This window comes from Grus americana, chromosome 24 (assembly GCF_028858705.1).
Source record: "Grus americana isolate bGruAme1 chromosome 24, bGruAme1.mat, whole genome shotgun sequence".
Taxonomy (NCBI): Eukaryota; Metazoa; Chordata; class Aves; order Gruiformes; family Gruidae; genus Grus; species Grus americana.
In genome coordinates, this window is record NC_072875.1 from 7645128 (window position 1) to 7658920 (window position 13793).

A 13793-nucleotide genomic window follows, 5' to 3' on the forward strand; every position below is an offset into this window, starting at 1 on the left:
CAGGTGAGTTAGCGGCTAAGTCGTACGAGGAGAGACTAAAGGAGGTAAATTTATATAGTCTGGAAAAGACCCTGGGCGACACGTTTGCAATCTATAAATACCTTCAAGGTAACAATATAAATGAAAGAAGCCCCTGCTCTCAAGGGTGGTAGGACAAGGAGCGCTGGCTGGCAGCCAGGCTGGATGTAATAAGGCTGGTGTGAGACATTAGGAAGAAATTGTGAAAAGCCGAAGCGGTGGAGGTGGCGGATGGGGCTGCTAGAGCATCCTCCGCACCTTCTCGGCTCCGTTTTATTCAGATTCCATTTATAAATAATTACTGAAAGGCTAATAGGTGAGTAAGACATGTTATGGGCTTGTTAAAAACGTGAGTAACTTGCCTTCTGGCTGTCCACAAGCACATCTCGGGAAGCTTTACAAGAGGGTTATCAGCTGTCGTTATTAAAAACCAATTTGACATTATAAAAGATCTATACTGCTTGTTCAGCCACATTGATTTAGCAGTGTTAAGCCTTGGAGAACTGGAGCAAGAACCTTGATCTCTGCTGAAGCACGAAAAATTGCTGTTTGTGACACATCTCCGCGCTCGGGAAATCCAGTTTTGCGGAAGCGATCAGTTTTGAACAAATACATAAAGCACCGTGCCACGGTTGTTTGTGTGTGTTTTCCCAAGCCGCTGCAAAGTCAAACAACTCTTGGAAACCTTGCCTTCCATTTCGCTTTCTTTGGCACCATCCAGGAGGATCTCACCTGAGGTCTGCCCAGCTCGAACCCACCTCTGGACACTTCTCCGACTGGTTTCCCAGCCCCGGTGCCCTCCATGTCTGTGCTGGGAGGAGGACCTGCAGGCAGTCTGCGTGGACACGACGCAGGGAACTCACAAGTCACTTTTATCCTCATCTTGAAACCTCCTTCTTGTCCTTTGCAGAGCAGGGAAGGCGGTTTTGTGCAAAATAACAAGGAGAGCGCCAGGCACAAGATTGCCCCAGGGGTTCAGTGCCGCTCTCCCCCCATCCCATTGACTGCTGCAAGGAAATGGCTCCATGTACCTGGTGTCTCCCTGGAGCACCTGAGCAGCAGCAGAAGACCCTCCAGAGGCTGGAAATCAGCTCATGGCTGGGAGCCTCTACAGGGACAATGTTGTAAAGGAACTTAACGGAGCCGAAAGACTCCTGACGAAAAGTACAGGGTAGTCCCATGTTCACCAGCTGAAGTTTCCCTGTGCCTCTAGGTTCCTACCTTCCTTCCTTCCTTGCTTGCTTTCATCAAGTGTTCAGGCTTCAAACCTTTTTGACCAGCAAACCAAACAGGAGACAATAAGGACATTTCTCTTCTCCACCCCACAACCTGTGCAAAGCTTCAGGGATGGGATATCGGGGCTCTGGCAGATCCCCCCGGCTCTCTCCTGCCGCAGCCCAGGGAGGAGGAGCATCCCCAAGGGACGAGCTGCTGCCGCAGTGCTGGCAGGTGCTCTCTGCGATGGGCAGCGTCGTCCCTGCGGCAGGGAGGCGGCAAGGCAAGGCAGATCCCATCGGGACGCAGGGAAGCGTGACGCTGAGACGACCTCTCGCCAGCCCCTCGGCTTGGGGTGCAGTTCCCTCTGGAAGGAGAAAGGCATCGCCAAAGCATCATTGACCATTCAAACCTTTGGAGCAGCACCTGGAAGGTGTCACTTGTGCCGGTTTTTCCATACGGGGAACCCCCCTCATTAAGACGTGAAGCACAGCGCTAGAAGTAAAAGCAGCGTCTCCTGATTAATTATTGAAGGGGGAGGCTGGGGAGGAAGGGAGGGTAGGGAAGCTGAAGTGGCCAGTCAGCATCTGTTAGAGGTGCAAAGATAAATGAAATGAAATGAGAGGGCAGATAAGTGCACACAAATCAGCTCACATCTGTACCACTACTACGTCTCTTTCAAAACGCTTGTGTCATCAGATGGTGGGTGAAGCCCTGCAGGTCAGCTGTCCTGATTCAATTAGGTTCACGTTAGCAGGCGCCAGGGGAATTTGTTCTAGCAGCACTGTCAGAGCGTTTTCCAGCCCGCCATGGACCGGCGTCTGGCTCTCGCTCCAGCCCCGCAGAGGTACCGGGGAAGCCGTCTGTGCCTGCAGACCCTCTGTGTGAGTTCACTGAAGCCCCAGTTGTCTTTGTTTGCCTTTGGGGCAGCGTGAGTCTGGCATTAAAGCCGGGGAACCCGTAGCAGAGCAGTAGTGGGGATGAGCAGAGGAGAGCAGTAAGGCAGGAGACCCGTGGGAGGACCCCGAGCAGATGCTGCTTGCCTTGGAGGGGACAGCTTCCCCCAAACCACCCCACCGACCCCGCGTGAGAAGCAGCATCCACAGCTTGTCCCTCCAGCACCTGATGGGGCAAGTCCAGCTCCCAGTGCCTGCATCTTCCCCCAGCCCAAACTTCCCAACCCATCCGGCGCAACCAGAGGAGAGCGGCCCCAAGACAACAGGGGCAGAGATTCCTCAGGGAAATCCTCTTCCCTCTAATTTACCTGTCAGTTGTTTTGGGAGGATTATTTATTATTTTTTCCCCAGCATGCTGCCTGCGCTTGCTTTCCCTTCCCCCAAAGAGCGGCTGGAGTTTCACGCTGCCTGCCAGCATCTCCTGTCTTTCCCACCCGCTCCAGAGTGGCAGGTTGCCAGATGGTGCCCCATTAGGTCACATTTGCTCATTGTTTGGCAAACAGCGGCTTAATTCAAGTGCTGAGTTGACAGCTTGTTCTCCAAGACAATTTGCAAGTTGCAGTGTTGCAAATGCCAGCTTGGCTTTTCAGGGTAATGTTATTTCAGCTGCCTTAAAGGGATAAAGTTCTTTTTGATTGGGAAGAAAAAATAAAAAGAGGGTGAAAGAGGGGAAAAGCTGAAAAGGTTTTTAGTGGTTTTGATTTGGAAGGACCAGCAGTGTTGGTTGGCAAGCGTTGGGCAAGGAAATGCTGTGCCCATCAGTGGAGACTCTCCATGTCCCATCCCTCCTGTCATTGAGGTCTTCCAGGAGTCCTAAGGAATGAGGTATATATCCTGTGAGACAGGCTTTCACAGGGAAATAGCAATTTTGGTTTATTTTGGAAAGGTTCCAGTAGGGATATACGTGCATATGGCTTTGGCGTCTCCTCTCGCTGGTGCCCTGTGTCCTGCTGCCCCTCCGCACCACCAGCTGTGTGCCGGGCGAGCGAGTCTCTGCCATCGCACACGTGTAAAGGGCAAACGACACAAACCAGCACCATGATGATGCTCTTTCTTCTTCAACAGGTGGGCGAAAAAGGGCCAGGTTATAAAGGAAGCATCCGGTGACTTCTACGAAACCATCGTGGACCACACCTTCTTCTTTGAGCCCGTCTCCTGCGAGGTCACCAATGCGCTGGGCAGCACAAACATCAGCAGGACCGTGGATGTCTACTGTAAGTAGTTTGTCAGCTTGAAATTGGCTTCCCAGGGCTCAGCAGGGCCAGCAGAGCTGCTGAAAATTAACGGGAAGGGGACACGGCTAGATCTGACTCGCCCAGGGTGACCAGGACTCGGGTCTTGCAGCTCAGACTTTGTGAATGCTCTGCTGGTGGGACCCTTGATTTCCTCCTGCCTTATGAGCGCACAGCTCATGGTGGTGGTCCTTGGGGAGCTGGTCGTTCTGGGGTTGCAGCAGGCACCTGTCTCAGGCTCTTCTTTATTTGGGGGGGGTCGTACACGGCTGTGGCCCTTAGGTCCATGAGGAGCTACCACTGCTTCCCTGACACAGTGACCTCTTTGGTTTGAGGGTTTCTGGTTGACACAGCCCATCACTGAGAGTAATTCCAGTCTTCTCTATGCAGTTGGGCCCAGGATGGCGACAGAACCACAGTCCCTCCTTGTTGACCTGGGCTCCGACGCGGTCTTCAACTGTGCCTGGACTGGGAACCCATCTCTCACCATTGTCTGGATGAAGCGAGGCTCAGGCGTGGTAAGAACGGCACGTTTGGGGCATGAAACACTGCATGGAGCTCCCCATCTGGGAGCAAAGTCCATACCTACAGGCTGGGAGCTCTTGGCTGGACAAATGCTGGAGCTACGAGGCTCCTCCAGATGCAGGAGACAGCGTGGCATTGCAGAGCCTGCGGGCTGCAGGTCCACAAGGCTCCGGTGAGCATCCCCAGTTAGTCCAGAGAAGTGCAGGAAGCAGTAAAGGCTTTATTTGTAACATTTTGGATGAAAGCGTGTGTGAATCCACGAGGGATTTGGTTGGCAGGCTGGCAAGTCAGGCCTGCAGTCCCATCTGGGAGAGGCAAAGGGAAAACCAGAGTCCTGAAAATCAGTGCCATCGCTGCTGCGGAGGATCGGGTTGTCTGAACCTGCCCCATCAAGTCCTAGCAGAGCCAGCTTCTCACCCACGGGAGATGTTTGCAAAGGAGTCCTAATAGAAGGAGAATCCATTCCTGTGATGATGGGCATAAGGGTTGAACCTCTCGCTTCTGCAAATCGCCTGCGCATGGTCCTTTCTGGGACAGTCGTTTCTGAGCTCACAGCCTGTGTTCACCCCAAGTCGCCTCCGCTGCAGGCTGGAGCCTGCTCAAGTCGGGGGAGTCTGGATCTGGCCCAGCAGACTTCATGTCTCTTTTGTCCTGGAAAGCGTAAGGAGCTTTGCAAATATTAATTGTGGCTCAGTCAGCCCAGGGAGGTGCGAGATACTCTGATCCCCTCTTTACAGACAGGAGGGCTGAGCAAAGCCACGTTAAGAAGCTAAAGGAGGGCTGACACGTGAAATTTGTCCGGACGGCGCGTGCAGGTTTGGGTTTGAAAAGCATCTTTTAGCTTCGTCCGGGCAGATGCGTCCTGAAGTCGGTGAGGACTGAGTCGCTCTCCTCACCTCCGCTCCCCAGGCACAGATCGAGGAGGGGAGCGGACGTTGAGGCGTTAACTGCTGGGGTATTTTTTCCAAACCGTAATGACCTCGGTGAAGGCCATCTCCTGGGAAGTAATTATAGACTTGGGAGAGCTGATGGCTCGAATCAGCTAAGGAATCCCAGCGGGTCAATAATCCCTGGGTGGTTTCCCATCCCACAGCTGCGGTTGTTGTTTCTCTTGGTTATTATCATTACAGGCAACGCTTTCATACCGTAGACTGCCATTTCATTTTCTCAAAGCCGCTGGAGCGCGCAGGGCGGCTGAAAGGAGCCATGCACAGCGAGGATGAGGGCTTCCTGACCCTCGCGGTCCAGCCCCAGCCACGCGTCGGGGCTCGCCTTCGCCAAGCAGCAGAGCAGCCTTCTCCCTTTTTATTTGGCTCCCTCTAGCTGACTCGTGCTGGTTTGGAGCATCTCAGGGCTCAGGACAGACCCGCCGGCTGGTTTAACCCAGCGGAGATGCTGGTGCTGGTCAGCAGAGCCACCTCCGTCTTCCCAGAGGGATGCTGGCAGGGGATGCTGCTCTGTAAAGCCATCAGCACCTAGCCGTCACAGTGGGATGTGGGATCAGGGTGGCTTTTTTCCAGCCCCTCCACTTTCAGAGCCAGGTTGGGCTTCCCACAAGATTGCCTTCTTTCCTTCTACTTTCCCAGAAGGAAACAAATCAGGGACCGAAGAGAGGGTGAGGCCAAGTAAGCACCGTCATTTGCATGGATATCTTTGTAATCGATGCTCAAAGAGTGGGTTTAAAAGGGATCTGAAATTTTGTGGCTCTGCCTCACACCACATTAGGGGTGAGACCCCCATCTTCTTGCTACAGGGAGACCCAGATCCATCTCCAACCTCTGCTCAGGGCTTTGCATGAGTGCGAGCTCCCAGAGGCATCAGCTGTGGGAGCAGCAGCCAGCAGAGCCGGGGGCTCACCAAGCAAGCGGGTGCTGGAAGGAGGAGAGGTGATGGGCTGGCCCCAGCCTGCAGAGTCCTGGGGGAGAGAGGAAGGGCAGGAATTAGCTCCCAGGGACGTGTTTCCAGCATGGAAATGCATGGCTGCAAAAGCCGCTATTTCTTTTTGACCTGTCATGGTTTCTTAAATACCACGAGTGCCAGGATTTTGCTGACAGCCTCAGCCAGATCCCTCTGCTTCAGCAATTTTCGAGGTTTAGTAAAGCTGCTAATTGCACTGCCGGGGCAGGAGGGCAACGTGGCTGATAGCCACATTGCAGCTGGTCTATAGGGAGGGCTTGCCAAAAGCAGCTGAGAGGTCCCTGGCTATCCAGACCCGGTTCCCAGGGGGCTGCCAGCTCTCCAGGTTGTCTCCCACCACTTCTGGGGTTGAAATCATAGAATCACAGACTGGTTTGGGTGGGAAGGGACCTAAAGCCCATCTAGTTCCACCCCCCCTGCCATGGGCAGGGACACCCTCCACTAGCGCAGCTTGCCCAAAGCCCCATCCAACCTGGCCTTCAACACTGCCAGGGAGCCAGGGGCAGCCACAGCTTCTCTGGGCACCCTGTGCCAGGGCCTCCCCACCCTCACAGGGAAGGATTTCTGCCTCACATCCCATCTCCATCTCCCCTCCTGCAGCTTCAGGCCATTCCCCTTGGCCTGGCACTCCCTGCCCTTGGCACCAGCCCCTCTCCAGCTTTCCTGGAGCCCCTGTAGGGACTGGAAGGGGCTCTAAGGTCTCCCCGGAGCCTTCTCTTCTCCAGGCTGAACCACCCCAACTCTCTCAGCCTGAGGTCTCCAGAGCAGAGGTGCTCCAGCCCTCGCATCATCTCCGTGGCCTCCTCTGGCCTTGCTCCAACAGCTCCATGTCCTTCTTGTGCCGGGGACCCCCGAGCTGGACGCAGCACTGCAGGGGGGTCTCACCTGAGCGGAGCAGAGAAATCCCCGAGTCAGTCCTGGCAGCCCCCCCGGTCAGCAGCAATAAGTGATGATATTTCCATGCCATGTAAGACCTTGGGCTCATCTGCTTCATTTTCTCTGGGCTGCCCTGGAGCTTGTAACACACCTCTCTTGTTCTACTTCACATCGCTCCCCCCTGAAAGCAACCCTCTCCTCTCTTCCAGGTTTTGAGCAACGAGAACAAGCTGACCCTGAAGTCTGTCCGCCAGGAAGACGCTGGGAAATACGTGTGCCGAGCCGTGGTCCCGCGGGTTGGCGCAGGGGAACGGGAGGTGACGCTCACCGTCAACGGTACCTCTTGCTTTCCTATTGCTGTTCCGTCCTGCCGTCTCATTGCTTCGTTCCTGTCGCTCTGACAGCTCGCCTTGCCGAGTTATCCTCTCGGATATTTGCTTTCAGAGCAAATCCCACCCACGGGTGGAGCAGGGAGGGCCCTGCCCTGCAGGCAAGACAAGTAAATTGGATTTTGCATTCATTTGTCTGGAGATGCATGGGTTAAAAGAAAAAAAAAAAAAAAAACCACATCATTATCTAAGACCCGTTTGGTTCCTTATTATCAACAGGGGTTTACTGAGTAGTTGGGAGCTGGCGTCTTTAAATCTTTAATAGATTTATCTTGCAAAACCCTTGCAAGGTCAGAGAGCACTGTTGTCTCTGTTGTACAGCCAGAGAGCTGGGAATTGAGCCTGGATCCGAGACCAGCAGCCTAATAACTCTCTCAGAGCCCACGTGAGGATACCCGTGAGAGGCAGCAGTGCTACAGAGCTCCTCCACACCCAGCACGGTGTCAGGATGTGGCCCGGACCCTCACCCGGGAGCTGGGAAGCACTCCAGAGCCCTGCAGTTTCACGATGACCTGGCCAGGACCCCGCAGCAGCCGATAATGAATTTTGGCCTAGATATGGAAGGGAAGGAGCAAGGCAGGCTGCAAATGGTATAACTAGAGTATGAATTTTGCATTGTCTCTCACCTGTATGACAAACTGGCAGGCTTCGGTCCCTGCTCACTGTCACAAAGAGAAGAAAATAAGCAGGGAAGCAGCACAGGCGGCGGCAAGCGTTAATTTTAAATGCAGATAATGCTGGAAAGGGAAGCCAAGGGCAACGCAGCAGGAGACTGAAAACCAACCACTCCCTTGACTTCGACTCAGCTCCTCGGCGCCTGCATGCTCCTTCCCCGGCGGCTGCTGGGTTTTAATTACAATTAAACTAGCTCACAGAAAACAAAGCAACAAATTAGCACAAACAAAGAACCTGCTCCTTTCCTGACACCTACCAGGCACGCGGCCGCCTTGAACGCAGAGCAAAGCGCTCGGCAGGCTCGGGGCCGTTTGCAGCGTGCGGCACGGAGAAGCCTCTCTCGAGAGCTGAGAGGGGGAGCGAACGAAATCCGTGCCGTGAGGTTCGCCACTCAGCTTTGAGCATCTCCCAGGAGCCGGGATCCGCTGCCGGGGTTTGGTGGAACCCCATGGTGACAACGTTGGGACGTGCCGTCGTGGGCGTTGGACCCTACACCAAGGGAGAATCCCACACCTCTGGGTCGAGGTGGTCTGCTGGCCCTCCAAGCTAGGAGAACCAAGGTGGGCGAGCCCCACGTCCACCATCCACCAAGCGCTGGGGCTTGGCAGCCTGTCCTGTAGCCAGAGCAGCCCTCCAGCTCCGGGAGCACGGCACGGCGTGTCTAATCCAGCTAATGAATTCTGCTGAAAGTCTTTCCACTGTAATTTGAGAGGGGAGTTGAACACTTCATATTTTCAAGTGATTTTAAATCCAGAGGGTGATACAATTGTCTTGGTATTATCAGGTGCCTTTCTCCGTGGGCTGGGATTCATCACAGTAAAATTAGGCGTTTAGAAGTGTCTGTTCTGGACTAGCCGCATAGGCTCTGATCGGAGCACGCGGGCTTCGAAGGGACTGATCCATCCCATGAGGGATCCATCCCATGAGGGATTTTCACCCACCCCAGCCAGAGCCCGCAATCCTGCCTGTAGCAGCCCATCCACTCTCAAAACAGCCAGAAATTGTGGCAGCATGACGCTGGGGTGGGAGAACATCCTCGTTGCCATGGGGTCTCGCTGCCCTCCCCACCGGCAGCTTCGCCGGCCAGGTCTGCAGTTGCAGTGAGGGGCTGGCAGCCCATCACCGAGCAGGAGCGCGAGGCCGCCAGCCTGAAAGGAAGCAGATATGATTCAGAGTCTCGTTAATGGGAAGGAGGATTATGCAAACGAGCAGCATTTGGCAGGGCCGGAGCAGCAGAGGCAAGAAGGAAGCGAGGAACTGTTGGTGCCATGATAAATCAGCAGCAGTCAGATTTACAGCCCCCGCACAAGCCAAAGCCTCTCGATGCTCCTGACTGCACACAAGCCTGGTTGAAGCTCCCACCTCGGAAGTAGAAGAACCCCAAGATCACCTTCAGAGCAGGAATGCCTGCAGAACGGTCTGTCAACGCATCGTCCGGGCTCGGCGGGGGCTGCCGAGCAGGGACCACCACCCCTGCCCGCCTTGCTCTGCAAGGAGAGGTTTGTTAGTAGGGCTGGACAGCCCCAGGTGGCTAATTCAGCATTTAATTTGCCTGAGATTCACTCCGACAGGCAAGCCAAGCCCGCCGGAGAGCTGGGAGCAACAGGAGGGGCTGACCTGCCGCACTGTTTGATCAAGAGAATGTCACAGTGTCCCCTTTGAGGGCTTCACTAAGCGCGTCTTCCCCGCTGCTTGTCACCTTGGGACGGTCCCTTGCAATACCGGGCGGCACGAGCCAGCCCAGGGTTTCTGCAGGAAGCAAGGAGTTAAACCAGACTCTCCTGCCAAAGCGTTTGCAACGCTGTGAGGGCTTGGGAGGAAAGGTTCAGACGGACTCAAGCAGGCTGGAGAAGTCAAGGCCGTCCTTTCACTCCTCCAAGGCTCCCGAGTCAGCAAGCTGCCTTCTCTTTTGTGCGAGCCGCCGGGACCGCGCAAATAAATTGGCACCGGCGTGCTAAAAATAACCGCAACCAATAGCTCCATCATTTATATCCATAGCAACATTGTTTAAAGCCTTTTTCCTGCCTGTGGGCTGTCTCACACTTCGTGCTGAATGCCAAGCCGGAGATTGGCAGCTTTCATAAGGAGCCAGAGCATGGTGGAGAATCAAACGCCGGCCCCGAATGTGAAGAGGCTGCAACTTCGTGCTATTATTTCTGGGCATGTTCATCTCACAAATGGTCTTTAGTCATAGGCTATTATCATGATGATAAGCCTTCGACTCTGAACTCCTGAAGCAATAATAAAACCCAAAGCCGTTGGCATTTGTGCCATTTAAAATCCACTCTCCTTGGGGAAAATGATCCTTTTAATGATTATTAAGCCATTTTTCTCTAGCGTCACCCAGTCTTGGAGCACTTCCAGAATTTATAAGTAACGTACAACTCTTGAAATAGAAAGAAGATGGCTTTTTTATTATTATTTAGGCCTGGCCTACAGATCCCATCGCTGCTTTTGCCTCTGTTGGCTTTGGGTTCGTTGGTGATCCGGGCAGGCGAGCAGGAGCATCACCTAGCACGTGTTTAGCTAGCCAAGAAGCTCATCCCGCATGTGCCACCCTTGGAGGATGACGGGACCAAACGGATCCCCATTGCGTGTCCCGTCCAGGAGGAGAAAGCCCCAGCACACATTCAGGGCCATCTGCACTCGGTTCTGCTCTTGCACCAGACATGGGGAGTGAAGGCCAAGGCTAGCTGACCTTGCCGTCTTGGGAGAACATCTTGGAGAAGAGTATTTAAGCAGAAAACCACCACAAAATGTCTTTTTTTTTTTTTTTTTTCTCCCCTCTGATAAAAAGGGGCACAAAAGTTTCCACTAACATACAGCTATAACCATGACATCAAAGCAAGTCCTGACCTTCTCCTTCGTGCACAGCTCCTGCTATTACCAATTTTGTCGGCGGCTTGCTTTCAGCAGTAATTTCCTGAGCTGCTAGAACCGCGTGTCTGGTCGCTGGGCAGTGAAATGCGCTTCATTGAGCTGGTTCTCCATCCATCTCACCTTGGAACATCAGAGGGAAGGAAGGATAGGGCTGTATCTTGGTGGGAACTATTTGGGGAGTGTGAAAGTTTGGTGCAGAAAGGTGTTGCTGGGATAATTTCAATAGGTAACTGTACGTATGGAAGCACCAGAGTGAAGAATTTCACATTTTGGTACATTTTTGTGCATTCTGCAAATTCATTAATGGGCGAGTTGGATGAGAGTCAGTCAGAAATACCCAGGCAAATCTGTTTCTCCCCACTTTACCCCAAATCCCTGAGACTTTTCTAAGAGGAACACTTCAGCTGCAGGAGGGGAAAGAAAAAAACAGGAAAAAATCCTTAAATCCACAAAGGATGGAGCGATGGGAGAGAGGATGAGCACAGCAAGCTCTCCCACTCCGACCATCCCACAGACCTGGGCTCAGAGACCCAACTGAGGTTGTCCCCAGCAGCACGTTGACCTCTTGCAGCAACTCCTGTTGCAGCTTTTCCACTTGGCACGGCCCCGCGGTGTTTGCAGCGGCTTTGCATACGTGTGCATGGGTGGGCGTGACGACAAGGCTGTATTTTCTGACAAAGACAGACTCAAAAACGGGAGCGAACATCCGAAATTGCCGAGCTGGGGCAGGGGGAGATCTGCCAGGCTCTGCCTGCCCTGTGCTGCCTGCCTGCAGCCCGGCTCGTTGCTGGTTTCTGCTCTGCCAGCAGTAAGCCACTCACAGAAATGCAAATCTGCTTTAATTAGGGAGGCAAATAAACAGCAATTAGGATCCCAGGTCTCGTGCTGCTCCCTCGGGGTGATCCCCTCTGCAGGGGGAGGTCGCCCCCTGGCAGGGCTGTTGAAAGAGTGGGAGACACTCTGATCCCACCATGCTCTCCTCCCCGACCCCTTTTTTCCCAACCCTGCCTTCAGGATGTCCACCAAGGAAGGACAAGGACATTTCCCTTCACAAGCTGGCTCAGCCGGTGCGTTCGGCCTCGTATCGCTCAGGGAGAGCCTTTGCTAGCCACGCTGGGCTCCTTTGGCTTCCACATGGTGTAAGAAAGCCCCCAGCTGATGGCTCCCAAGCTTTTTTCCAGCAGAAGTTTCTCCACCGCGTTGGGCAGGCTGATTGCAGGTCACTGGTGGGAGCTTGCAGGTAGCAGCTGCCCGTCACTGTCTCCTTCTGCCCACTTCCTTAGTGGAACGCTTGCTTAACAAATCCCAGAGAGCGCAGAAGGGGAACGCCAGGTGAGCTGGGCTCTTGCTTGGCTTCTGGAGCAAACAGCCCTGCTCAGAGGCCGGGTTCACCAAGGAGGTTTCCGTGGGGTGATTTAATCACCGTCCAACGCCAGGGATGTGGGAGCAGATGGGGAGACCCTGGTGCTTTGTGCGGGCTTTGCAGAACACCAGCAGAGCCTTACAGCAAAGCCCCCGCTCCGTGTCCTGCGTCACAGGAGGCGAGGGGACTCTGATGTCCCTCCGTGACCCTGCTAACACCCCGCTGCATTGCCACCAGTGCCTTGCCTTGCAGCCACCCATGTGAGACGCCAGCAGCCCTCTCCTCTCTCTTGCAGGGCCACCCATCATCTCCAGCACCCAGACGCAGCACGCCCTGCACGGCCAGAAAGGGCAGATCAAGTGCTTCATCCGCAGCACCCCACCGCCAGACCGAATTGTGAGTAGCATCCCATGGGGCAGCACCTCCCGGGGCACGGTGGGTGTCTTGCACAACTTAGGGTGCCCTACGGTGGGCAAACCTGCCCCAAGCTGACCCCTCTCTTGCTTGGCAGGCTTGGTCCTGGAAGGAGAACGTCCTGGAGTCTGGGACCTCCGGGCGCTACACGGTGGAGACGGTCAGCACGGACGAGGGTGTTATCTCCACGCTGACCATCAGCAACATCGTCCGGGCCGATTTCCAAACCATTTACAACTGCACCGCTTGGAACAGCTTCGGCTCCGACACGGAGATCATCCGGCTCAAAGAGCAAGGTGGGCGTCGCCGAGGAGCCGGTGGGAGCTGTTGGGCAGCGGGAATTAGCGCCTGGCCGGGCGGTGAGAGTGGGGAGATGCTGTGAGAGGCAGGAGATGCTCAGAAAAGCTCTTGGGATGGCAAAGAGGAAACTGGGAAGGGTGGTGAAAATGCTCCAGCCGTGCTAGCTGTAGGATCGCATCCTGAGGGTACCTGGTCCTGGCAGAGGGTCAGGAGGTGGGACACGCCTGCAGAGTCTCTGCTTGATACAGTATTGCCCCATTTTGCCTGTCCTGCTGAAGCTGGGGGGCCCGGGCCCATCCTGCACCCCTCGCTCCCTGCCCCACAGCACAAGGTGATGCCACTGCCGCAGGCTGGAGGATCACTTAGAGCCTGAGAGAAACGGTCCCGGTGACAGGAGCGAGCGGGAGGAAGCGTTTGGGCTGGTGGCAACCCTCCACCCCGGCCACCGGCCACGACGCCGGCACGTGTTTTGCAGGGCTGGGCTTAGCCATCCAGCCTCGAAGGCACCTCGAGCAACTCTCAGGGGATGGCCGGGGGATTTCCACTCTCGGGGCTCTCCAGAGCAAGGGAGGGAGACGGCTTTTGTGAGGAACGCTTGGCTCCTGGAGGGACTCCAGTTCTCTTCTATTTTATTAAATGCCAGGGCAGGCAGGTGGATTGTTCTCATTAAGCCGTGATTTATAGGCAAGGCTGCCGTCCAGATTAAATCAGAGCTAAATGAACCCCTTAAAATTAGCCTTGGGCTTCTTCCAATGCAAACAGAGCCAGTGGTTTTTCCAGGTCGTCTGCCAGTCAGCGGGAGCGCTCGGTTGCAAGCCTGGGTCCCGGCGGAGGGTGGCCGGGCAGCCGAGCCAGGTCGGGGCCGGCAACACAGCATCCGCATCCACAGCCGGCTCCGCATCCGAGGTCTGAGCATCCCTGCTGGGCGATGCGAGGGGACATCCCTGCCCTGGGCAGGGGGACGCCGTAGGGTGGCTGAGGATGCTGTAGGGTGGCAGAGGACGTCCCCTTCATGGGGACATCCCTGCGCTCG

General features: G+C 54.9%; 1 protein-coding gene across 7 annotated transcripts in view; it reads left to right on the plus strand.

Moving 5' to 3' along the window:
• KIRREL3 (kirre like nephrin family adhesion molecule 3) overlaps positions 1 to 13793 on the plus strand; it is a 325022-nt gene that overhangs the window by 295725 nt on the left and 15504 nt on the right. For all 7 annotated transcript variants that reach the window (XM_054803325.1, XM_054803327.1, XM_054803322.1 and 4 more), the window contains 5 exons: positions 3255 to 3403; positions 3812 to 3939; positions 6949 to 7075; positions 12342 to 12442; positions 12558 to 12756. In XM_054803325.1, the coding sequence (XP_054659300.1) occupies positions 3255 to 3403; positions 3812 to 3939; positions 6949 to 7075; positions 12342 to 12442; positions 12558 to 12756 (704 nt within the window). The remainder of the gene's footprint in view (positions 1 to 3254; positions 3404 to 3811; positions 3940 to 6948; positions 7076 to 12341; positions 12443 to 12557; positions 12757 to 13793) is intronic.